The sequence below is a fragment of the Pseudochaenichthys georgianus genome, chromosome 21, assembly GCF_902827115.2.
Source record: "Pseudochaenichthys georgianus chromosome 21, fPseGeo1.2, whole genome shotgun sequence".
Classification (NCBI taxonomy): Eukaryota; Metazoa; Chordata; class Actinopteri; order Perciformes; family Channichthyidae; genus Pseudochaenichthys; species Pseudochaenichthys georgianus.
Window position 1 is genome coordinate 20264355 of NC_047523.1, and position 26735 is coordinate 20291089.

A 26735-nucleotide genomic window follows, 5' to 3' on the forward strand; every position below is an offset into this window, starting at 1 on the left:
TGTGCCAGTGTGTGTGACTGGAGACAACGCAACCTCCCTTGGCGGTTCATACACGATATCGTGTTGTCTGTCCTCACGAGGACATCGTGTCCTCTGAGAGAAGGCAGGAAGCGTTTTAGGGTGGGGAACACCGCTAAAAGCTCCGGGTGATTTACGTGCGCCTGCTGGAGGTCTCTGCTCTAGGGACCTCTCACCGGGCGACCTTCGTAAATACCCTATCAGCCTGTCTGACCTGCGACCGTGGTGACCACCTTCCGTGAAAGGACAGCACCCGTAGGCGCGTCCCGCACTAGAAAAGTTGGGTGTAGTGCCACTACGCATTACATAATAACCAATACTCTCGGCGCGCCACGGCGCGCGGAGAGTATTGCCCCATGTCATATTGCCAACATGTATTGCCCCATGTTGAGCGGGTGCTCTACGAGGACATTTGTCTGCGTAATCTGACTCTGCTCGGCGGGCATTATAGATAAAACCCTTCTTTCTAGGAGAGAGAGGGCCTCTCTCTCCAGAAGTTTACGCTTACGGCTCCAGCCGGTACTGCGCCTGCGCGTGCCGGTGGTGCCCTTACGACCCCAGCCGGCACTGCGCATGCGCGTGGCGGTGGTGCCCTTAAAGCCCCAGCCGGCACTGCGCGTGCGCGTGGCGGTGGTGCCTTCACAGACCCGTCAATAATCCGCCTTTTGGGAGATGCCGTAGCTGCTCTCAAAAGGGGAAGAATTGGCAGGCTGTTTATTGGTTTTATTGATTTTCTTTTCATTTTTTTGAGCTGCGCCCTCGGCCTGAAGCCTGGATGCGTCAGCGGCAAATGTTTTATGACAGAGGAATCAACCAACGTGTGACATGTGTTTGTGCGGACTTGAGGATGGTGTTTAGGCATCTCTCGAGGCGGCGGGAACACATTCACGGAGGGGAGAAGGAGGGGCTGTCACGCCGCTCGCTTCTTCTTCCTCGACTGCTGGCCGAAATTCTGGGTTGGCTGAGCCTGAACTGCAGCCGGAACCGGAGATTTTCTCGGCCAACTTGCCCTTGTCTCCAGCCTGGGCTGGGGACTCGGGGTGGACTGCGATGTCTGCTTAACCGGTGCTTTGAACGGGGCAGAGTTCGCTTGGGTGAAGGATTGCTGCTGCGAGGGCAGCGGCTGGGCCCTTCGAGGGAGGCAGAGGTGGAGTGCCTCGTCCTCCTTCTTCTTCGTCTCACACCTCCTTTGCATGGAGGCGAGAGCGGAGCCGAAAATTCCCCGAGAAAGGGAAGATGTGCTGGATATGCCCATCGCATATCCAGCACATCTTCCCTTTCTCGGTCAGGGAGGTTGGTGAGGTTGAGCCATCTCGCTCTTTCCTGCACCACCATGATCCCCATTACTTTGCCCGTGGCCTGGACGGCGCAGCGCTGGACACGGAGGCAAATGTCCGTCACCGCTGTCATCTCGTTCAGAGTGGCTGCTCCCGGGCTACCCGACAGGTCCTCGCAGAGCTCCGCTTGGTAGGCGGTTAGCAGCGAGGACACGTTCAGGGCCCTGGCGGACAGCGCTGCAGCTTTATAGGACTTTTCATTAATTGTGGACTGAAAGCGGTCCGCTTTTGCTGGCAGCGTGGGGTTCCTGCTAGGTGCCACCAGCGGTTCCATGGGTGGTATGCGGAGCAGGCAGAGCCTCTCCATTCCATCGCAATCCAGGGAGGAGGCACCCTGGATTGGGACCTTGTTGCTGAAGGGCCGGTCTCTCCACGAGACCGACACTTCATCCAACATTTCTGGAAAAACCGTGAGGAGTTGCCTCCCTTTGCCCGCTGTTTGGGGAAGATGCTTCCCCTCGTAGCGGGACCTGGAGGTCTCCTTGGCCATTTCAGGCCACCGAACATTGAGTCTGACCGCAGCGCGTTTGCACACGGCCTGCAGGTCCATGCTCAGACCGGGCGAAGCTGGTGTGCTGTCGCCCGGGAGAGCAGCCCTCGCTCCAGGCTTTGCAGCCTGGGCCGATGACATGAAGGTGTCCTCTTCTTGGCAGCGGCGTAGCTGTGGGTGGGCCCGGGTGGGCCTGGGCCCACCCACATGCACGTCTGGCCCACCCACAGCCAATCAGCGCTTCATAGCGCAGAACCGGGAAGCCCAGAAGGAAGTGCCACAAACTGCAGTTCATCTAGTGGCCGACAGGGGATGGATGAAAAAAGGAGCAATTCCCATAGACCTCCATGTTAAAATGCCCAACTTTACAGCAGTCTGTGTGCGAGGGGGCGGGCAGTTTACACACACGCAGCTGCTACATGCAGCAACACACACGCATGGAGGAGATGGCGGAGAGAACGCGCTCCGAGGTGTGGTTAAACTATAGCCGTGTCGATGGGGACAATACTCGTTACCAAAAGTGGAATAAGAGTTTAGCATTTAAGGGCGGTAACACGAGCAATGTGTCTAAACATTTAGCAAAAGTGCTCCACATCCAGACGGAGGAATACACCGGGTTGGACTGTCTTTCTAGTAGCTCTGTAGCTCCATCCACGAGTAACGTTTCCACGTCAGGTATTATGCATGCTAGCAGCAACACACAGAGTTAACTACATTATACAAACATGGGTTAATGATTAGAGGTAACTGAGTTATTTATTTTGTTAAAGTTTCAGCTATTCTGTTTACAGTTCTGTCATCACATTATTTAATACGATTTGTTAAAACATTGTTGTTTCTTTTGATGTGAAATATTATGTATTTAATTTAAATAAAAAGCAATGTTAGTTTTGTTCACAATTTGTTTAGTTAGTTTACCTTGTTTTATTCTCCAAAATAACCGATAAAAGTAATGTTAAAGGACCAGATCGATAAGACATAGACATAGACATACTTTATTGTCATTTCAACAAGACACAGAGTGTACTATTAAAACGAAATTGAACATCGTTGTACTGGCTGCAGGAACAGGACAATATAAAAACTTGCTAAAATTGTACAACAAATAATAGTGACATGGTGCTGATAAAATTAAAGATAAAGTGTGCATTTAAAATATGAAGACTTACTATACATATAAATAAAATAGACATACTATATAACAAATATGTGCTCTTTAAATAATAATGTAATCTTTATGTTACTGGTCTACTTGCTGTTCAGCAGTCTGATGGCTTGGGGAAAAAGCTATTGCAGAATCTGGCTGTTTTGCTCTTAATGCTGCGGAACCTCTTGCCGGAGGGCAGCAGGGAGAACAGAGCATGGTGAGGATGAGTGGGGTCTTTAAAAATGTTCTGGGCTTTTGTCAGGCAGCGTTTCTGCGCGGTGTCTCTGATGGGAGGGAGAGAAACTCCGATGATCTTCTCTGCTGTCCTGACCACTCTCTGCAGAGACTTCCAGTCTTTGGCGTTGCAGTCTCTCGACCAGATGGAGATGCCGCTGGTCAGCATGCTCTCTATGGTTCCTCTGTAGAACGTGGTGAGGATGGGAGGGGGGAGCTGTGCAGGAAGTGTAGGCGCTGCTGTGCCTTCTTAAATAGTGATGTAGTGTGAGTGGACCAGGTCAGATTACTTGTGATATGCACCCCCAGGAACTTGGTGCTGTCTGTAGTCTTCACTGCTGTGCCGTTGATGTGGAGTGGTGGGTGACAGTGCTTTTTGTTCCTGAAGTCGACAATAATCTCTTTTGTTTTATCGACATTCAGGATCAGGTTGTTGGTGTTACACCAGTCTGTCAGATGTTTCACCTCCTCCCTGTAGGCCTGTTTGTTGTTGTTGAGTCCCACCACTGTTGTATCGTCCGCGTACTTTATGATGTGGTTGGTACTGAACCTGGAGCATAAGCGTAAGCGCTATCGATAAAAGTAGTAGTACCGTTAAAGCCTTAACGATACCCATCCCTATGTGGATGTCAGTTTTACACACATTCTGAGGCCGCCGTGCCTATGTTTTTTGTTTTCACTGCTAATTTATGCTTATGTTCTATTAGTGCATTAAAAAATCATTAATGAAGTTTCAGCTCAGACCCCACGCTTAATATGTCTCCCCCTGGCCCACCTACATTTCTCCAGGCCCACCCACACACTAATTCCTGGCTACGCCACTGCTTCTTGGTCATCTGATTCGGACAGGAGGAACGCCAGGGCGTCCTCCTCATCGTCCTCCTCGTAATCCAACTCGAAGACATCCTCCGCGGGTGAGACCATGGTGAGGTCTAACCGGGAGCCCCAGCTTGGTAAAGCGCGGGAATCCGTTCCCGCGTGTCTTGTCGTCACCGGGTCCCGGCCTGCCAGGGCGCGGGATTCCGGTTCTGAGGCCATCGCTGATAATGAGCCCCAGACCGACACGGAGAGGGGTTCGCTCTCTGTGGCGGACGCCCCCGTGTCCTAACTGCCGGCCGGCGGGTCCATGGACATGTGGGGGTCCTGTTCCGACAGGCTAGCTTGTCTCGCTAGCCGTCGGAGAAGAAAAAATCGGACCTACCTTACTTTCTCGTAGAGAAGGGCGAGGTCGATTTTTAAGTACTAACGGCGTTAGTACTACCGTCTTCCTGCGAAGCAGAAGGATTAGCCGGCTAGCGCCCGTCGACCGAAATGGGTATTTGGGTTCAGTCTGTGGACAGTGAAGCTTGCCCGGCTACTGTGAGATGTGCTCTGAAGCGAGAAGAGTTGTTTGAATGACGCATGCGTTGTGGCGCAAGCTACTTATAGGGGGTGATTTCCCCTGACGCTGACGTCAAGATCACCAGCCAATCAGGATTGGCGTAATGAGATTGATGCTTCTGTTTGCTCCGCGATGAGGCGCATCCCATAGTGAGACATCGAACGGAGTGTTATGACTGAGAACTACAATTATTAACTTGTATAATTGTTATTTTCATAGTACTACAATGGCTATATGTGTTATATAGCATCCTAGTACTACAATTTTCCAGGAGCTTGCATGCTTGTGATCATCTTATTAAGGGGTATAAAGTATATTGATAAACTTTCATTTCAGGTCGTCAATGCACCTGATGTGACACACACCATTGAATATGAGGTCCTCCTGACCCATGTGGATCCAGAAGCTGGACCTTCAGCCAGGCCTGATGACACAGTGCAAGAGCCACCTCTAAAGATAAAATTCAAGCGCACCAGAAAACCAGAGCAGAGGGATGATGCCTACGAGACTCTGCTGAGCCGTGAAACGGAGAGGGCAGAGATGCAGATCCGTCTGGCCGAAGAACAAATACAGCTGTGCCAGATTCAGCTAACTGAAACCTCACTGAGAATTCAGCTCCTCAAAGCACGCCTGGATGATCCAGCTTTTAGTCGACTAAATCTTGTCTAAAATAGTTACTGTTTTCTTTGACTAAAATAAGACTAAAATGCTCAGACTTTTAATTGACTAAATAAAAACAGGATGAAGGTGACTAAATATGACAAAAACTAAAAAGGAAATTTAACACAGGACTAAGACTAAAACTAAATAAAAGAATAGCTGACGAAATTAACACTAGTTCTGATGAGTCCACCACCGTTACAGCAGAACATCAGTGTTTATGTGTTACAATGGCGTTTGTTAGCAACCAGAAAATGACACCAATAATGACAAACAGATGAGAATGCTGCGTGGGGTCTGGGTGCCATGTTGGCGGGACGTTGCGGGGCTCGAGGAGCGGACAGTGTGAGCTGTATTACTGTTGTCGTTTCCTGGTTGCTGCGTAGGGTCTGGGAGACAGCGAGACACCACGAAACTCAGCCTGAGCACACAGCCAGGCTGTTTGCCACACAGTTCACCACACAATCACAGCCTGAGAAAAGATAATTGTGTGTGTGTGTGTGTGTGTGTGTGTGTGTGTGTGTGTGTGTGTGTGTGTGTGTGTGTGTGTGTGTGTGTGTGTGTGTGTGTGTGTGTGTGTGTGTGTGTGTGTGTGTGTGTGTGTGTGTGTGCCGGCGAAACTCAGCGGAGTAGCGCGGCTGAGAAAAGACAAGGCTGAGTGAGTGAGTGAGTGAGTGAGTGTGTGTGTGTGTGTGAGGAGCTCCACGGATTGGTCCATTTGGTCATCGTTACGTCACTGTGACCAGGAAGAAGAAAAAATGGAAAAAGAAAAATCTCCAACGAGGCGTTCTGGGGCAGCATAGACAGGTCTTTTCTGTGTTAGAGTCGTACTCGCTACAGGGTGTACTTTGAGGGTTTGTGACTTTGCAAACCGTTTACATGCATAAAAAGCTACATAACACACAAGGGGACGGGTAATAACCGGAAAAACATGACATGGGACCTTTAATTTGAAAAGTTACTACAGCTGCTGTCAAATTAATGTAGTTGAGATCATAACGTTGAAATACTTAAGTAAAGAACCCGTGTGTAAAATTGTGCTTGAGTAAAGTGCTGGAGTAAGTTGTGATACATCTTTTAAGTCAGTTTAGATAAGAAATGCTAACTTTTAGTGGTTGACAGTAGCCTACTCCGCCATTTTAATTGAAACATGACATTTGACATTTGGATCATTTACACAGGCAATCATTTTGGAGACATAGAAACAGATGTAATGAGAGGAATTTGGTGTCCTTTTGCCCCAATTCAGTAAGTGACACAATATGACAACTGAGATGTGAAGAAGCCATGCAGGCTATTGAGACGTGCACGGTCGTGAATGGACTATGAGACGTACATATTGCAGGTTGAAAAATGATCACAGTGTACAACCAGGCCTCTCTTGAATAAGGCTCTAAATAATGTCTTCTCAGTCATTAGATAAATGAATGCTTATTAGCCCTTCCTGGTTTATGAGTGAGCATGCAATAACTTCCTTAAATCTCCCATAAGGAAGTTATGGAGGAAGAGCTGCCACTTACTGGATGAATAAGGAGCCATTTATAATGTTATAATGCCTTGCAGATTGTACTCATTGTTATAAAGGATAATCTGTCCCTATATGAGCATCAATTACCAGGACATGAATGAGGGTGAGTATTTTGTCATTTCAGTTGCTCTTTCTTTCCCCTCTCGCTGTTTTCTGCCCGGATGAGCTCACACGGCAGTCAGTCTAGAGCAGACACATCATATTGCATGTCATTGTGTTACAAAGAGCAGAAGAGACGTCCACTCATTCTCCTCATTGTGTCAGAAACTCATCCTAACAAGTTGACATTTACATGATGTTCTTCTGCTCGCCTGCCATTCAAATGCACCTTACATTTTTCCAGCTATTTGATTGTCTGCAGTGATTCTTGCTGATTTGTGTGTCATGTTGGCTCTGCTGCCTAATGAAGTACGTCAATGGTACTTTTCTTTTAGAGTACATGAAAGCAACTCTTCTCTGCCTCCTGTAATATAAACTCTATTTTCAGGTATGCAGGAAAAAGAGATGTCTGATTCATTTTGTGCACTGTCTGGGTCCAAGGTTTATGAATATATTTAGTGGGGAGCAAAGGAGAGGGATTCTTTGTTTGGCTTTTCATTTTCCTTTCCGAAATATGATCCTCAGTTGAAGTCTGAGCAGGCATGTTAAACACTTCTCTCTTATAAGCACCATGCATGAAAACAAGAACACCTTCTTCAGCTCCTTCAGAACATTGCACAATTGCAATGGAAAAGAAAACGTTAAATCATGCTTTAATTTAAAAAGATATGTGCTTGCGATAAGGAAATGAAAAATTAAATAACTGCTTCAAAAATATTAAAGGGGCCCTATTATGCTCATTTTGTACCGTGACATGTTTACATGCTTTATTTTTCTCATACTGCCTGTAATTCAGCACCTCTTTTCACCCTCTGTCTGAAACGAGAGCACAGTCTGCTCTGATTGGTTAACTTGTCGGCTCTGTTGTTATTGGTCAATTGCTTAGAGAAGTACCGCCCCTTAGCCTATCACAAAGAATGTGTAGGAGCGCTTGCCAATAGAAGCGCAAGGGTTTCACAGTCATGTCACTATGTCATAGAAGTAAACAAAAGAGTCAAATCGAGGCGTTGGAGGGGATTTTGGGGGATTTTAGCCTTTGCAGACCATTTACATGCACAAGAAACTATATTACACACTACAGGAAAGTAATCCCAAAAAAGCATAATAGTGCCACTTTAAGATACATTTCACATTAAATTACTTTTGTCATGCACATTAAGTTGAATGTATTTGTTGGCTAATGAAGATTAACTGATGTGGCAGCTGGAATCATCTACAAAAAGGACGTTTAAGTCTTTAAAGTTCACTGTTATTGACAACAGATGGTAAAATAACAAATTGACAGCTGAACACAAATTGATTTTGCCAGTACTGGTGTTGAAAACTTGACTGCACAATATGTTATATGTAATATAGGACACACTGCATTGTGACCCGGTAAGTAAATGTGTGAGAACGTTTCCAGGGCTGATCTGAGAATATCTGTGAAGATCAGACTGCGCTGGAGGCTGGCTGTCTCACGCTGCGTGTCATCAGTCTGACAGCTTCTCTCTCTCTCAGAGTAAAGGACAGAGAGCAAGAGTGGCACAATGATATGTTTATTGAGAGGCTTTGGATAATAGAAAAGGTGGCTGCTGCTGCTGCTGCTGGAATGTCACAACCATTGACAAAAAACATGAACTCCCTTATCTAGACACACACATACTGTACAAACATTCACACTTACACACTCACTCACGCACGTACAGTATGCACAAAAACACACACACAAACCCATCACTCCAAAAAGAGAATACGGCAATACACAGGACAAGACGATAATCACAGATCCTACAAGCTCATTTCTACATGTACATTTCACGGTTACACATTTATGAGGGAGATTTTCTTTTTAGGCACAGCAAAAGCAATAAGATGTGTATTTCAACAACAACAAAATAATAATAAAAAATCAAACATCTTGCACATTTCATACATCCTCAGGGGGTTAGATGGACTGAGTGTTTACGCTGGACTCCTCTATATGCAGCCCGTAGGGACTCTGGTGAAAAGGTTGCACTATAGCACCAAAGGAGAACATGTTATAAGGGGATATGGCGATAAAGGTGAAAGGATAGATAAATGTCAGCATGGTTTTTTTTAATAACTAGGACTAGTACCAGTATAATGACTCAGTCCATCAGGTTTCCCCCTGTATACATCTTTATATTATGTCTTTCTTTCTATACATACACATTTAGCATTTGCAGATCTTGGGACTGAAACATTTAATATAAATGTAATCCCAGGTCAGACAGTAAAATGGCAATTAGAACATTTTCAGTCTACATATAGCCCCACTGATCAACATCCAGCAGCTTCGAAATAGAGTAAATCACACACAGACAATATCATAGACAGTTACTTGAGCCTTTTTGCTCTTTTTCTATATTCTCAATTCAAGTTCAGAAAGTTGACTGTGTAGAACGCTTCAGGATCATGGTTAGTATATAACGATAATTTAGCAGTCCTCTTCTACAACAAGAAACCCAAATCAGACCCTCACGATCCCCCTCGCCTCGTCTTTGGAAAACCTTGTGCTCAGGTAAGAAAGACAGTCAGGTTTTAGAACATCTGCTGTAGCGGCTGGACTGTGAGAAACACAGTAGCTCTTTGACAGCCTGTAGACTGTGGCCTTGCACTTTTGAAATGAGCACTGCATAGTAGTAGTGTTTTCATTTGTGTGAAGGGAAGGGTTTGTTTAAGCAAGTCTTTGTTTTGTCGTTTTGTTATTCTGTTGTTTAGTCTGAAACCTCGGGGAAGCACACAGTCAAACAAGGAAGCACTGTTTGTTTTTGAGCAGTTAGAAAATGCATTATTCACAATTTCAACCTGATGGTTTTTAGGTGAAATTACTGAAACCTGGCCTGATTGAAAACATTTAAGTTATTATGTGATTGAAGAAAATCTTAAACTGTGATGTATTTTCCTGGATTTATGCTGCTTTCATGTCATATCGGAATTTTCATATTTATTTATGTAGCTCCCAACTTGTACATTTGCAATGTGATACGCCAACAAAAGCTATTACGGGAGACAATATGTGCTTGTCTTTAAAATTGCAGTTTTGTTCTATGGTAACTTCATATTTCTGGGGTTTGCAATAATTCTTTATGTGCTAGTCGACTGCACAGCGGTGCATTCAGGCGATCTTTGTCAACTCATTAAGTCATGTGATCATGATATATTTACCAGACGTTTAAGTGTGGTGATCTATCGCTGGTCATCATATCACATGGATTGCACCAACACTAGGTTGTAAATAATGGAAGGCATGCATGAACTCCACTAGTTGCAGCATGGACGTGTTAATCACAAGTCATCACAGATAAATGGAAGTATCATGGATACATTCACTTATAACCTGGTCCACTGTTTACCTGCTGTTCGTCATGTTGATGTTAAACGTCATAGCTCTAAACTTTACATGATTTGACGAGGAGAGCTTGAACACACCATTAGTTTCTATCTGTGGGTTACATTGGGGACAATATAGCTTTCAATTTAACCATTCGGAAACGCATCAACAGCCACTGCTTCAATGAACATTTTTTATATACATGTAGACAGAAGACATTTTTAATTCCTGATATTATGGATAACTTGAAGCTGGTATTTTTTATATTTACACGTTCACACTTTTGGGTTTGTTTTACTTGTGTGAATGCCTGTCTCTGTGCTACTGGCTGAATCAGCTTCCACAGTGATACTATTGCTTCACATACGGCAGATATTAACAATGGCTGGATGCTCAGTGGCAGTATTCAAAGCAACAATATACACACGCAGTAATGGCATGGCATGTTGGGGCAGGATTTGTAGCCAAAACTTGTTCATTTCAGATCAAACTTTTCATCTTCACGGCTAAAATGGTTTATCACAGTGGAGATGGCATTATGGCGCAGTGTGTACGAGTGTGTGTGTGAGTATTTTCCTGCATGAGCAACAGACGTGATTGTTTGCAATGTGCTTGTTTAAATAAGCCGGCTCAGCAGATGGAGTTTGCCTCTCACCGCTGGGAAATCTCAAACCCACAATGCACTGGGAGCATCGCCAAATGAGGAAGTGCCAGCAATGAGGAACCAATCATAGCTTGAATACTGGAGGGAAAAAAAGTGCTTTCCCTCCCTCTCCACTTCCCGTCGCAGTTCCTCCAGGAATGGCCATTGTTGTGCTATCCATCAACATGAACTGAGTCTAGAGCAGGAGTTAAGTCCTAACTCATTTGAACACACACACACACACACACACACACACACACACACACACACACACACACACACACACACACACACACACACACACACACACACACACACACACACACACACACACACACACACACACACACACACACACACACACACACACACACACACACACACACACACACACACACACACACACACACACACACACACAGTAAAAGCGATTAACACAGAGCACAAAAGGAAAATGGCGACAGAGTGAAGTGCTGTTTGGTCCCCATGATTACGGTTTGCTTTCTGTGCAGGAAAAAGCAAACCATGCTGGAAATCCTTGCATCAATTCAATGTGAACACCAGGAAATTATTCCAAATGTAGTCCTACTTTTACATCCGATCCCTTTCTTTCGTCTTCCTAAATCCCCTGATCAGTAAGTGGGAATGTCTTTCATGATCACGTTTTCCCAGCATCTTCATGAGGAAAGCAGATTTCACCCAAAACACAGCTTACAATACACTTACCAGCAGTTAGCATGATGACTCAGCATTAACTTGTAAAAGCAGCGAATGAACCAAACACAAAGGGCTTCCAGTCAAACCAAATGATGGTGAGATGTTCATTGCGATGTGTGAATGCAAACTAATCACGTTCCTCTGCCAGCACAAGGCGGGTTCAGATTTCAGTTCATTGTCGTGGTGCATGAATGTGTGGAGCCAGTACACAATGGTAAAATTCAGCTTTTCAATTGAATAATTTGCCCGAAATGCATCTTAATGTTTGCTAAGATGTTTATTTGTTCGGTTTTTAGAAGCCTGTGAAACAGTATTTAGTTCACTGAGGGACAATGAAGATCTTTACTGAAAGCCAGACATTAAGGCAGAGTGAGGCAGCTGTCATTGTATGTTTTTGAACATGATACTATTGAATTATTTCTCCGGCCTGACATCAGGTTTTTTCTATTTATGATCAGGAAATAAACTTGACTAAAGGCCAATCTGAGCAGCTGCCCAGTATCTGTGAATACTATAATGATATAATCCTATTCTTATTCTCCTCAAAACGTCTTTCATTCCCTGTAGCCCTTCTTTGGCTCGTCTAAATCAAAAAAGACATATTTTCCTCAACTAATAAACAATCACAGTCCAGCGGTGGATTGTCAGATTGTCAACATAAATCGCTACGAACACCTTGATGTGAGGTGCGAATGGAAACACTGAGAAATAGGGAGATGGTGGCAAGTTTGCCCGAGTGTCTTAAAGCCAATCTGATGTTTTCTTTCAGGTTTAGCCCAGTTAGTCCTTTTGTACACTGCTACTGCAGGCCCAGCAACTGGATGCTGGTTTCCCATAGGCTTAGCTGCAACTGGGGGTCAAAGGACGTGGGTGTTGTCATCTCCCTGTGTCCATTGGCCCAGTAGCCTCCTCCACATTCTCCCCCCTCCAGGACCGGTGACAGCGCGGCAAACAACACAGTGGTGGCGCCTTCTGCGGGAGTCTGAGGACATCAAACAAACACATACACACACACACACATTAATGTGTTTTTAATTATAAAATCCAAATCCAAAAGCATAAACTTCAAAAGGAATAGGAGGGACTTCAGAATGACAAGTTCAACATCAAGTCATAACTGCAAAAAACTAATATCGTGTCTCAGTCTGTGTGTGAATGCCTGATGTCACTGGATGTTAGCGTCAGTGTAAAGGAGACTCAGTGTGTGTGTGTGTGTGTGTGTGTGTGTGTGTGTGTGTGTGTGTGTGTGTGTGTGTGTGTGTGTGTGTGTGTGTGTGTGTGTGTGTGTGTGTGTGTGTGTGTGTGTGTGTGTGTGTGTGTGTGTGTGTGTGTGTGTATTCATGTTGATGCACTTTAACAATGATCTCAGTGTCAGCTGTAAGACCAGGAGCAGGTTTCAGAGCAGATATCAGCAGAGATCACTTCCAGCAAGCATCAACAGTAAACAAGAATACTTTGTGTGTAAACCAATGCCAGTGTGTGTGTGTGTGTGTGTGTGTGTGTGTGTGTGTGTGTGTGTGTGTGTGTGTGTGTGTGTGTGTGTGTGTGTGTGTGTGTGTGTGTGTGTGTGTGTGTGTGTGTGTGTGTGTGTGTGTGTGTGTGTGTGTGTGTGTGTGTGTGTGTGTGTGTGTGTGTGTGTTGTAGTACTCCACAGTATTTCAAAAACATACATATTAAATGTTCTTTTAAATGAATTATTATTTTGCTTGCTCGGCTTGATGTTTCAGTACAATTAACGATACAGACAAACACAACTTGTTCTTCATTATTCATGTTGCTCTCTGTTCACTTAGAGAGCTTTAAGCGTGGAAAAGGAAAGTTTCTTTGTGTAAAGAAAACATTTATTTCCATAGCAACAAGCCACTCATTTCATTGCTGATTATGTCTGATTGTTGCAAAACTCACTGTCCTAGTTATTGTGTAGATGGAGTTTTTTTCTTGATTAAACCATACGTCTGGTTTCGCTTACAGGGCTATTACTTTGTATACATTTCTTCATAGACCAGTTTATGTGTAGTTGTTCTTATCATTTTATGTAAACGTTTCAAGTTTAAAGTGTTTGAGATAAGTATTGAGCGTGGTTTCCTTTTTAATTCATGAAGATAAATTGATTTATACTATATCAATTCAGCATCCATGTTTTTTTTATTTCCCAAAGTCTCTATTCATGTGCCAAAGCTAAAGGCTTTAAGCGGACATAGCAACTGTCTATTACTAACTCACCCCTGCCTTCATGTCGAATGGGAGAACCCTCTATTCATAGCTGAAATTGATTTTTAATAGGGTTAGGCAGCAGAAAAATAAACGGTGTCAATTGGTTTCTGATGGCAATATAATTGAATTGAATGAACTGATAAAAAAGTATATCTGACAAGATGCCAACTTCTGAGGCCGGTTAAGTTCTGGCTCAGGAGGTAGAGCCTGTCGACCGTTAATCAAAATGTTGGCGGGCAGCTGTGTCTCTAACTTGTTCAAATGATTTGGATTTGATATCAATGGAACAAGTAGCTGAAACTCTTGAGGATGTAATGTCGATTTCACAGACATTAAGGCTCTAATGGTGACAGAGGGGTCCCCACCTTGACACCCCTCTTTGCCTCAACCACCCTGTGACTGTCTATTGTCTGTTCCTGGACATTATTAAAACAAAGTAATAAGGTTTCAGTGTACTTAGTCATCTATTGTATCTGACTTTACTGCTTTACTTGCCAAAGATATTTCATTTTCCTAGCTATCTTTAGTGACTTCTTCCTCCGAATAATGACTGCAACTCGCTGCCTATAGGTGCTGCTGGTTTCATCGACTTTCTAAGAGCATCACAATACATGAGAGCATTGCGCTTTATTTTCTGTCTTCCTATCTATCTTCTAGCCTTTGGCTCTGCATGTACCTAAATGTAACGGCTCTGGATTAAAAGGTGTCGTAACAGGAGAAAATCACTGTTTGTGTGTTTGTGTGCGGAGTAATGATTACATGCATGAGTTTGTTTGATTAATGTGTTTGCGTATGTGGGGCAGAACCAACCCAGAGGTTGTTCTCGGAGGCAAATGCCTGTGACTATTGCCATTTTTGGCTCGACCACGCACACACGTCTCCTTTCATTAAATCCCAGGGACATTAACGGCATCCTGCGGCCAGCGCTTTAAGCTATGCAAGAAATGTTTTAAAATATAACACAGTGAACAGCCTGGCTTGGTTTTTATTAGCACTTCCATGTTCAGTGATTCTGAAAGGTTGTGCGTGTATGCATGTGCGCATGCATGAGCGTCTGTGTTTCATCCTGAAGAACGTCTGCACCGAGTTTGTTGTTTTGGGTCACTGTGGTACACCTTGAACAAACTTAAACTGTGACGCAGTTTCACACTTCACACTTTTGGTAAAGAGATCTAAGTTATTTGACTTGAAAGATAAAGGGAGGAATGAGCAGTCAGTTTTAAAAAGGAACACTTAAACGCTTCTGGCTACAAGCTCTTGATTTTTGTTTTAAAACTGCAAAGATATTGAAGTGCCGTTTACCACCAGCAGAAGAAATAACTTGCAAATGTTTCTCAGATTGTGACTGAACACACTTAGATAATACATTTTAAAGCAACCATTTACAGTAAATAACTGAATCTTAATCAAGAGTTAGAGGCAAAGTATTTGAGAGGGGTCTGCCTGCAGACCTCCACTCTCAGGACAGTTCCGGTGCAGACCTCCACTCTCAGGACACCTCCACTCTCAGGACAGGAAGTGCACGCTAAGAATTCCAAAATAAAATCACCACTTTCCAAACAGGAAATGCACGCAAATACAAAATAAAATCGGATCGTGACGGATCGTGACACTTATTATATACATATGTATATATCTATATATATATATATATACGGACACCTTGTATTGTTGTTACTATCAGTACAGCCGCAGCGCCACTTTCCGAACAGGAAATGCACGCAAATACAAAATAAAACACAGGCACCCGAGACTGGGCAATGTCCCCGGTAGAAATCGGTGAAATAGCCAAAAAAAAAAAAAAAAATTAAACCGGGGAAAACTGAAAATAGGCACTCGTGAGGCGGGCAGAGTCCCCTGTCAACTCCCGTTACATTCCTCCATGGTGTCATTTGAGCGGGGGGGTCAAAAGGGCTTGACCAAGGCCGACCCAAAGTGCACGGTGGGCGGACTCATCACCTCAGTGATGAGTCTCCATTGTGATTTGAAAACTTCCATCAAACGAGTCCTTCGGTGGGCGGGGAAAAAAACGCGTCAGAATCGTCACTTCCTGTACTGACAGTGGAGGTGTCCTGAGAGTGGCGGTCTGCACCGGAACTGTCCTGAGAGTGGAGGTCTGCAGGCAGGCTCCTATACATCCATGGCAGGCTCCCATGAAGTATTTGGGGTTGCGAGAGACATCACTCAGTGGTGAAGTAGAAAAATACCCGGTGTACTGTGGGAGAGTAACTTACTGGGATAAAAAAGATATTGATAAATGTAGAATGACATAAATCACGTATGAATAGCAGATGAGTATACGGACAGTGTTTTACCCTGAAAAGCAGGCGAGCAATAGTGCTCTGTGCCAGGCGGAGGGGTGTCCACAGGTGGCGATAGAGAGCAGTGTCCACCATGCCAGGGTCCACAGCACAGGAACTCAGTGGGAAACCTCCGCACTGCAGCTCCTGGTGGAGGTGGGAACTAAACCACAGCTGGGCCAGCTTACTGTGGCAATAAGCAGCATGGGCTGAATAACTCTGGCTAAAAGAAAGGAAACAAAAACACGATCAGACTGTACCATTAAAAGTGCCTCAGTTTTTATATAACAAGTATACAATGCTAGTAAACTGTGGTTCTCAGTGGAAACGTATAAAGAACTCTATGAGTCCTCAGGACTAAACACATCTGAGACAAGAGTGGAGTTTTTTTACACAGCTTTTTATAAGTGCAGTATGGGTTAATTCCGGTAAAGCACATATTTGTGTTTATTTGGATTTGTTGACATCTTGTGTGATCATCTGACAGATGTTGCCAAACTTCCAGGTCTTATCAAAAAGTACGAAAATATGATTTCAGTTTAAATAAACTGGAATTTTACACATTGTTTAAATGTTCTTTAAAAATCACCTTTTTGTGATTACCTCTTTGTATTATATCATTTAATAAAGTTGTGATTGCTAAAATGTGGGCAAGTGTGTTTGTGAGCTTACCAGCTATTTAAATCATTTAGTCTAATCTCGCCAATGCGGTGGGCAGAGGAGCAGACATTGACCACTCGTGAGAAGTAACCACATTTCCCAGAATCCTTCAGTGTATCCAGGAGCAGCCAGGTCAACAGGAAGTGGCCTAGGTAGTTCACGCCAAAGTGCTGCTCAAATCCATCCTCAGTACGGCCTTCGGGAAGCAGCATGACCCCCGCTACACACACAAACACACACACACACACACACAAGCTTTTAGAGCACAGTAGTAGTCTCTAATAAATGACGTGCAGTTGCTAACACAGAGGAAGTTATGGTAGGTGTTATCAATGACATTGAGCTCTATGAGAAGGCTGTGGGCAAATATCAGACATAAAAGGGTTGCTCTGATTGATGAGCCAACCCCTCTTAATTCCACCGCTGTGAGAGGATTTTTACTTTCCTCATGAATACTAGATGAACTACTGCATATGCAGCATGCAGCAGACACGGAAAATAACATGACATCTCCATCACTCACCATTATTGACCAGGATGTTTAGCGGCAGATCCCGCTCCTTGAAGCTCTGGACAAATTGACGGACAGACTGCAAAGATGCTAGGTCCAGTTTGGTGAACTCCACTGGGTTGGACACACATACACACACAGAGGGACACACATGAGAGCCATTGTGAACAGATTATTTCTTCAAGCAGTTTTGGATGTAAGACATCAAAGAGTGTTTTAATCATCTATTACAGCAGGCTCGTGGGTTCTTAAAGTACAATACTGGCAGCGCTACGCTTCTGTTGCTACAGCACATTATTTCAAACCTAATACTTCCTCCTGAGCTCCATCAAAGCTCAACACACCGTTCTATCAGGTCTGTGTGATAAGACACGGGTAAAGACGGCGAGGCACAGGAGCTGCTATCATCAAAGTGTGAAAGTGATTTAGTGTGCTTAAGTGTAAGTGTATGCTGTGTGCAGAGAAATGACTTTGTAAAGGCTGAGTATACTTAAAGAGAATTGACAAATACTTTTTGTGAGGACCTCTACTTGGCACGATAAAAAGAGGCAAGGTATTTTATTACCTGCAGAGCCATATGACAGCAATGAAATGACCCCTTTAATTAGCCAATAAATGATAAGGGATTGCTGTAAATGTTGTTTGTCGCTCATGTCAGTCATGTAATGGTTTTAATAGTTTTACTCCATGTTTGTCAATGTCAGAGAAAGTAAAGAAATCTAACTTAATCTAAATCTTCTCTCAGTTGATTGCAGTGTTTTGAAGATTCAATTCCAACATTTCTGATTCAGTCTTTACTTTCTGTACAGCTCTGGGGCCTCATTTATAAAAGGGATATACGCTCAAAAGATGGCGTAGGCCAGTTTCTACGCAATGTTTGTGATTTATAAAATACTAACTTGACGAAAATGTGCGGTCCTCCACGCAAACTCTAACTCATGCGTACGCACTAAGCACAAAAACGGGAGAGACGAGAAACTGCGACACCGTTGGCAGAAAGAAGAATGGATTGAAATATGTGGAAATAATACCATAAATAAAATGTTACCTCTCATTTATCATATATGAAGAATTCATTTTCAAACATTGATTAAAGCCAATCTTAAAATGATTTAACAAACGCCTGTTTGAGACTCCTCAGTGCACACAAAAACATAACGTGGAGAAATAAATAAATACGGATATGTTATTTAAAACCACCTCGAATATGTTGTGTTAATGTTATGAAATGTTTTCTCATAAATGATGCGGTAAGCAGAAGGACAGAATTACGTCTAAACTGACGCCGTTTTGCATTTCTACAGGTTGTAGATACGAGCATGGTTTTATATACAATCATGTTTAATCGTGTTTTATGCCGTTTGCCAAGACTTGATAAGTCGCTCGTAAAACACAGGAGGTATGGAAGCTAAGAACACCATATGTGGTAAATTGTACAACTAATATAACGCAACACATTAGTTGTATTTTATTTAACTGGTGGATATAGGGTTGCTGCGGGGGGTGGGGGGGGGGGCTTGAGACGCACAGGCTGCAGTGGAGACGCTGCGCACAGCTGATCGACAGCTGGAACACAAACCACCAAATACAAAAACATAATTCAGATCCAGTCGTCATGACTCCACTCCGGAGGGTTTCCCCGATCATTTCTTACAGTCTCTCATCAAGGGGGTGTCCCCGGTACAAACACACTGCCTGAGGAAGGCTATGTGTATGTTTTTGTCATTAACCTTTTTCGGGCCATTTATTTATTTATTTTGGTGACGATCCGACCTCCATGCTGCTACTCTGGTTCAAACTGCATCCACCAAACAATATGATTTATCTCGACCTCCCCAAAATAACCACGGTGTGAGATGTCTTTTTTAGCTGTTCTGTCGTCATTTCCTGCTATCTTCTTCATGCAGTCAGTCAAAATTAATGAATGAATGGGCGTTTCTTTGACTATTTATAGGCAAATATGGGCGTTACGTGAAGCACGCAAAAGCTGCACCGCATTTCGAGTCGGTTGTGATTTATAAAAGGGAAACCGTCGTAGGAAGTGCCGTACGCACTTTTCTCGCCGGTGCGCAATGTTTGGTGAATCGGAAAATTTCGGAAAATTTCTGTTCCTATTCTTTGGATTTCTACTACGTAAGCAACCTTCCCAGTTAATCCTACGCACAGCGTTATAAATGAGGCCCCTGGAGCTTTGTATACTTCTTATTTTTAGTCCTCCTTTATTTACTGTTGCAATAAATAACGGAGAAGATGTTCATCTGTCTTTCCCCTGCAGGCTCTCTGATGGTGGAATGACCTTCCCAATTCCACAGGACTGCACAGTCACTCCTAATCTTAAAAAGCAAATCGAAATCTCATCTCATCAAGAAAGGCTTTAAATTGTCACTCCACGTCCTCTGTGTGCAAATTACAGCCTTTCATTTCATTTCCCAGATATTCGCTAGAAAAACAAATGATTGGATTGTTAAAATACTGCTTGTCCTTTTTGAAACTTTGAATGGGAAATTGGCATCGGTTTGCAGCGAACCCAAAACCAAAATAAAAGTAATATAAGTGCAGTGCGTCGACATCAAGAGTACAAATAACATGTTTTGAAAATAAGGTTTCCTTTTCAATAGTTCAAGATTGCTATTGAGTGAGGTGTTTCAATTCTTCCCTGTTTTACTTTTTTATTTAACTAGATGAAAGGAGTAATGTTCTATATCTATGTGACATGTATGCCTCAATATGCAAGAAGCTTCAGGATCGTTCACTTTTTTCAAACGGCAATTGCTTAAATCCTGCCCACACACTCAAAATGCATGGAAAATCTGAATGAACGCCATACAAATATGTAAATATACTTGTTTCCTCTTGGTTTATGAAGGACGTTTTGAATATTTGATATATTATTTTAAAATGAATAGAAAAATGCGAAAACCGAGGAACTAAAACTATAGCACACTGCCATTACACAGAAAGAAGACCACGTACTTCAATCATCAGGAAAAGTATACATTGTCCTTCCCTATAAATGTGTTCATCCTGTAAGGGTCAAACATAATGGACAAAGACAGGAAGAGGATGGAGGAAAGAGCGTTGATGGAGCACATACTGTATAGGAAAAAGCCGCCCTGACGGATGAGAGTGCATCCATTCCTGATGAAAGTCTGATAGCAGCCTTATCTCTACGCCACGCCACTCACCTCCCCCTGAGAGAGAGAGAGAGTGTGTGTGTGTGTGTGTGTGTGTGTGTGTGTGTGTGTGTGTGTGTGTGTGTGTGTGTGTGTGTGTGTGTGTGTGTGTGTGTGTGTGTGTGTGAAATATGCCTCAGTGAGTGTGTGTGCATTTGGCTAACATGTGTCTGCAAGAAAAAGTGGATGTGTGTGTGTATGTGTGTGTGTGTGTGTGTGTGTGTGTGTGTGTGTGTGTGTGTGTGTGTGTGTGTGTGTGTGTGTGTGTGTGTGTGTGTGTGTGTGTGTGTGTGTGTGTGTGTGTGTGTGTGTGTGTGTGTGTGTGTGTGTGTGTGTGTGTGTGTGTGTGTGTGCCCAGCCTGTCAGTCCCCTCCTGTCCTGTTGAGTGGGCTCCCTCGGGACCCGGCCCTTTCAGACAGGCCAGTCATATCTACACAGCTCACTGGGGGTGAAATGCCATCGATCCGGTGGAGGCTTGCTGCCACGAGCCCTCATTTACGACACCGTGATCTTCTATACAGCTCAGCTTTTTCACTCGACGTCTGATTTGTTTGTGTTTTTATAACAGGGGAATTATGTTAAATTGAACCACAGGAACTACCTTTAGAGACACACTCATGCAGTTTTAGAAGCACTGGTTACCATTTCTAATTATTTATATTTATGAGGCTGCGGCCACACGAGGACGAATTTGGTCGTTTGCGTTACTGTTTAGTGTCATATAGACCGTTCGGCCACACGAGGACGACCGAATACGGCACTAAACGACTGAGGAAACGATAACGGGTCCCAAGGTGGATAGAAAGGCATACGCAACTCTCTGGGGGGTAAAACAGCTCCGTGTGTACGCCCTATCCGAACATTTTCAGATCACTGATAGTGATTGCGCAATAGCCCCGCCTCTCCCCACCTCTTCTGCTCACCTCCGCTTACCCCGCGCCATTGCTGAAGTGTTTCGCCACCAACAACAACAACAATGGCGGATCGCAGAGTTGCTATCGTGCTCCGGACGCTATTGACCATGCTACAGTTGTTTGTGCAACATCTACAGCAATAATGATGAGGCAATAGCCCCGCCTCTCCCCACCTCTGCTGCTCACCCCCGCGTCAAAGTAAACTGCACCCTGAATTCAGATTATTTATCTTTCTCTCGATATGGACCTAAACGCGAGTGAAGTCTAATCTGACAGGACGGAGACACGCAGCTCTGCTCACCTGCAGCTCTTCCCGCTGCAAAACACACACTTCAAGTCAGATCATCACCCTTAGCTATTTTAATTACCTCTCAAACTACCTAAACTAGTTATAAATATGTTTATTTTTACTGTCGGCCGGGTCACTCATTACTGGATCAACTGCTGCATGAGACAGACATGGCGCTGTCCGAAGAGAGGGAGGAAAAAGAGAGGCTCCGTGTATTTTATTATTATATTATATAGAGTCGTTATTAATTTGTTTTAAAGCTGAATAAATAACAAAGAAGACCTTTGACCGGCACTTTTATAATTTTGTCCGGAAGATTTAAACTTTAATACACGTTGACTGGCGAAAAACGCTGCCCGGTTCCCTCGGCCCCCACCACGGAGAATAAACAGAAGGGCAACCATGACAACCATGCTTCTTCGCTGCTTTTGTGGAGGAAGTTACAGCGCCACGTACAGGCTCCTGCATATGTACTGCAGCTTCTCCAGCGGTTGGAGCTAAACGGAGCGGTCTCGTGTGGACAGACACTATCCGGATAACTATTGCGTGTGGACGGAAGCTTGTTTGCGATTGCGTTAATCCTATGCGTTTAGCCGTTTTCGTCCTCGTGTGGCCGCAGCCTGAATGCAGAGGTCTTGAGGGGGTCTGGACCAACATCCACACCATCGAAGGACTGAGGGTCCGCGCCGATGGCTAGCAGCAGAGATCCATAAGCCATCAGCTAGCTTTGACTGTTCCACTGTCTACAATGGCACCGAGGTAAAACCTAGAAATCCAGTATTGAAAAAACACCGTTGCACAAAAATGTTTCAACCAATCAAGCCAAAATAGTGTGGGATCCTCGGTGCAAGCCGAAGGGACTATTCAGTGGACATTTTCCGCAGCATCTGCAATAAACATGAACAGCTAGAACATCTCCTCCTTGAGTCCAATATTGATTGTTTGGGAATATCGGAATCTTGGCTAAAACAGTCGTCACCATCCACTCTTGTATCTATGTCAGGATATAATGTGTTTAGGAAGGACAGACTGAAGGGGAAAGGAGGGGGTGTGTTGCTTTATGTGAGGCATACCTTTACTTGTTGGGAGATTGCACTCCCAGCTAATATTGAATTTGATTGTGTTGGTGTGGAAATCAAACTATCTGAGGAAATGTCCCTCACCATGATTTGCCTATATCGACAAGCCACCGCTAAGGTGGATTTCTATGACCAGGTAAAACTAATGCTGAATTCCTGTGACTCCAACAAAGAGCTAATTATTCTAGGAGACTTTAACGTCAACTGGAATGACAAACAAAATAGAAAGAACTTAAAATGGATCACGGATAAACACAACTTAATACAACTAATGGATCAACCGACTAGAATAACCAAAACCTCCAAGATTATTATAGATTTATTATTTACAAACAAAGCTGACAGAATAGTTAAAACCAACTTCCTGACTGGTCTTTCTGACCATAATCTTATTCTTTTTACCAGGAAACTGACAAAAAAAAAGGTTCATGGCCACACCTAAAACCCCTGCCTTCGGTTCTCGCTTCATCCCCAAAAACCTGCAACAACGTTTTATGGATGCAATGAAAATGATTTGGGGGGACACTCTCTCCTCTGAAGACATTGGTGAAAACAGTAATCTGTTTATATCTAAAATTAATGACACAATGTCTTCCTTCTCAAGGAGAGGGTGCCTTAGGGACAGGAAGGAACATCATCTTCCCTGGCTGAATCTACAGTGCAGGAATTTAATTAAATCTAGAGACCAACTATTAAAGCAGAGCTTGAAATCCGGACTATCCACTGTTTGACAGAAATTCACTCGTGCTCGTAACAAGGTAACACAACAATAAGACAAGCCAAAGCTAACTTTTTCATCAATATAATTGAAGGTGCGAAAGGTAACGGTAAATAAGTTTGGCAAACCTTAAATAAACTATTAGGTAAACAAACCAAACAGGAAAATTATTTTCTAGAATAAAAAATCAATGATGCTCTGATAAAAGACCCTGCAGTGTTGGCCAGCTCTATAAATGAGTATTTCTTAAATAGTACTTTGGACATTACAAAGCTCTTCCCGCCATCTGGGGTCTCCCATAGCCCGACTGTGGAAACACAACCCGTTTTGACCTGGAGGAAATCACAGAGGCTGAGGTAGAAAATATAATCTTAGGGTTAAGAGGTTCAACTTCTAAGGCTAGGGATGCAGATGATTTCGACACCAACTTTATAATAAAACCAATTACTATGCTAGTGAATCCATCTATCAGCACGAGGGAAGTTCCATCATCCTGGAAGGTGGCCACGGTGACACCGATCTTTAAATCTGGGGATAAGGCAATGATGTCCAATTAATCACCAAACATTTAGACAAAGGTTTCGCTCCACTCCACCCAATGCAGTTTGGTTTTCGTGCTCACCACTCCACTGAGACAGCTAACTGTCTTTGTGGAAAAGGTTAAAAGTATGTTGGACACGAGCCCATATGTAGGTGCCGTCTTCCTTGATCTCAGGAAGGCTTTCAACACTGTTGACCACCAAGTGCTCCTTACAAAGCTGACGTATTTCAATTTTTTCGGCCGTTTCAATACATTGGCTCAAGTCTTACTTATCGAACAGAAGACTGTGTGTTTGGTCAACGGTAACAAATCCCCCTACCTTGTCAACCCTGTTGGGTTCCACAAGGTTCCATTCTTGGACCATTACTGTTTTCACTGTACATTAATGACTTGCCTAATGTATGTCCTGAGTTGAATGTTGCAAATGTATGCCGATGATGCGGTCATCTTTATACAAAGGAAAAAGAGTGAAATAATCTCATCTTGTCTCTCAAATGCTTTGGATAAGGTTCAACACTGGCTGAACAACATTTGCTTACAGTTAAATGTAAACAAAACAGTATGCATGATGTTCAGAAAACGACCAGTCAAAATAGAAGGATCCAAAGTATTTTTAAACGGAGCAGAAATAGAACTAGTCTCCCACTTCAAGTATCTTGGAGTCATATTGGACTCGAACTTGACTTTAAGAAAGTATCCAATACCATTAAATTCAACTTGCAACATTTTAAACAAATTAGACCTTTCTTAACTGTCAATGCTGCAAAGTCATACCTCCACTGTATGATTCTATCCCACATTGAATACTGTTTGACAAACTGGTCTTTTGCTTGTGCCACAAACCTGAAACCCATAGAACAGCTACAAGAGAGCTATCAAGGTGTTTGACAGAAAGCCACATTCATACCACCACTGTCCCATCCTTGAAAAACACAATTTCTTGAGTTTTGACCATTTTAAGTCTTTTAAAAGTATGTGCTTTATTTATAAATGTTTACATGGACTGCCCCCCCCCCCCCCCCCCCTTAGGGGAATTCATCCACACAAAACACACACTGGACGCTGCACTAGGTCAGAAACCAGAGGAGACTGTGAAGTCCACCGTAGAGACGGACCACTTTTGGACAAAATGTCCTCTCCATTAAAGGCAGCTCATTGTGGAATAGCCTCCCAACTGAGATACGGGAGTGTCCCCTCAATAGTTTTAAAGGTCAACTCAAAGAATGGTTGAGAAACAACCAGACGTGCAATCACGCTAAATGCACTTTAATACAGGGGTATCTCCTCTTGCACTTTATGTAGCTCTTGTATCTTCTCTTGCACATTATATGTCGTTGCTGCTATATTGTACTGCCATGTGGTAAATACTTGTGTATGCTGCTCTTGCTCTTTTTGCATATCATCTATTTATTTTTGCTATCTTTATAAATGTCATGTTGTATGTGACGGGACTGCGGATGGAAATGAGCTCAAAGCTCAAATCCGGCATATTTACACTTGAAGCATTATTTGTCTTAAAGGTGGGGTAGGTAATTTTGGAGAAACCAGCTCGAGTGCGCTAGAATTTGAAAATACACAACTGGAAAAAATCTGCCACTTCCTTACAGAGCCCCTCCTCCAACACACACGAACGTGCACATGACCAATGAGGGGACAAGATAAGTTTGTGCACAGATGGAAGGCTGACAGGCAGGTAGGCCATCCAGTTATTTTAGCCGGGCCGGCTCAGATGATTGGTCGTGCTTTTTACAGTGCTACGGCTTCCACAGATGACATTTTTTTATGGATTTTTTGTCAAAGCACTTCAGATATTCATTGCTATCGGGATGTTAAGAGCATTCCATGGAATATAACAAAAAGTGTATCTCGAGCCGGTTTCTCAAACTTACCTACCCCCCTTTAAGTGTTCATTAATGTGCATTGTCCCTGTTCAAATAAACGATTAAATTAAATGAAAAAATAATTTGAACACAAACATTTGAATTGCTTCCAGCCACATCAGTGAACAATCAGAGCCACTGTAGCACTGAACAAATCAAAGCTGTTTAAACTGGGCTTCTGAAGTTTGTTCAGATTTCATAAAAAAATATGTTACTTAACAGTTTCATAGTTGAGTCGATTCAAACTAATTATTTGAACAGATGCATGGCAGTTCAGACTGTCAAATGAAAAATATTTTTCAGTAGTTAATCCCATTTCTTCTAGCTTGGTGCAATAGTTCGTTCTTCCACCTAGACTTCCACATACAGTAGACTCTGTAAAAGCTAACCTTTACATGCTCTGCTGCACTCCTACTTTTACAAATGCCCTCATCCTTCGAGCTCATCCTGAACTAATTATATTGTAAGACAGCTAAGGCCCACATCTCATACTCATAGTGCAAGAGTTTAATTTCTGGCCTTCATTCTGCACCCTCTTCACCTAAATTACATAAAAAAATAATGATAAGGGAGAACTGCCTACTACTCTAACTATAAAATCCCCTTTTTCAACCTGGGATTAACGTTCATCATTGTGACATCATAAAGTATGATTAAGAAGGATTATAACTAAATCTGATATTGCAATGCATCGGTTCCAATGGCACATTACTGCATTACTCACACATGCTTTACAATTGACTGTAAGCACCACGACGTGCAATGCATTTTTGGAGAGGAAAAACAAGGTTGTGAAATGTGTTTAGTTTCAATTTGATATTTTTCGCTGAAAAAACCCACGGCAAAAATGATTGTCAAGTCATGT

General features: G+C 43.3%; 1 protein-coding gene across 3 annotated transcripts in view; it reads right to left on the reverse strand.

Annotated features, from left to right (window-relative positions):
- Nucleotides 1-11849: 11849 nt before the first annotated feature.
- LOC117466292 (polyprenol dehydrogenase) overlaps nucleotides 11850-26735 on the reverse strand; it is a 61837-nt gene continuing 46951 nt past the window's right edge. For all 3 annotated transcript variants that reach the window (XM_034109455.1, XM_034109457.2, XM_034109454.2), the window contains 4 exons: nucleotides 17289-17390; nucleotides 16778-16985; nucleotides 16121-16328; nucleotides 11850-12573 (listed from right to left, as the gene is read on the reverse strand). In XM_034109455.1, coding sequence (XP_033965346.1) covers nucleotides 12391-12573; nucleotides 16121-16328; nucleotides 16778-16985; nucleotides 17289-17390 — 701 coding nt within the window. In that variant the 3' untranslated portion in view covers nucleotides 11850-12390. The remainder of the gene's footprint in view (nucleotides 12574-16120; nucleotides 16329-16777; nucleotides 16986-17288; nucleotides 17391-26735) is intronic.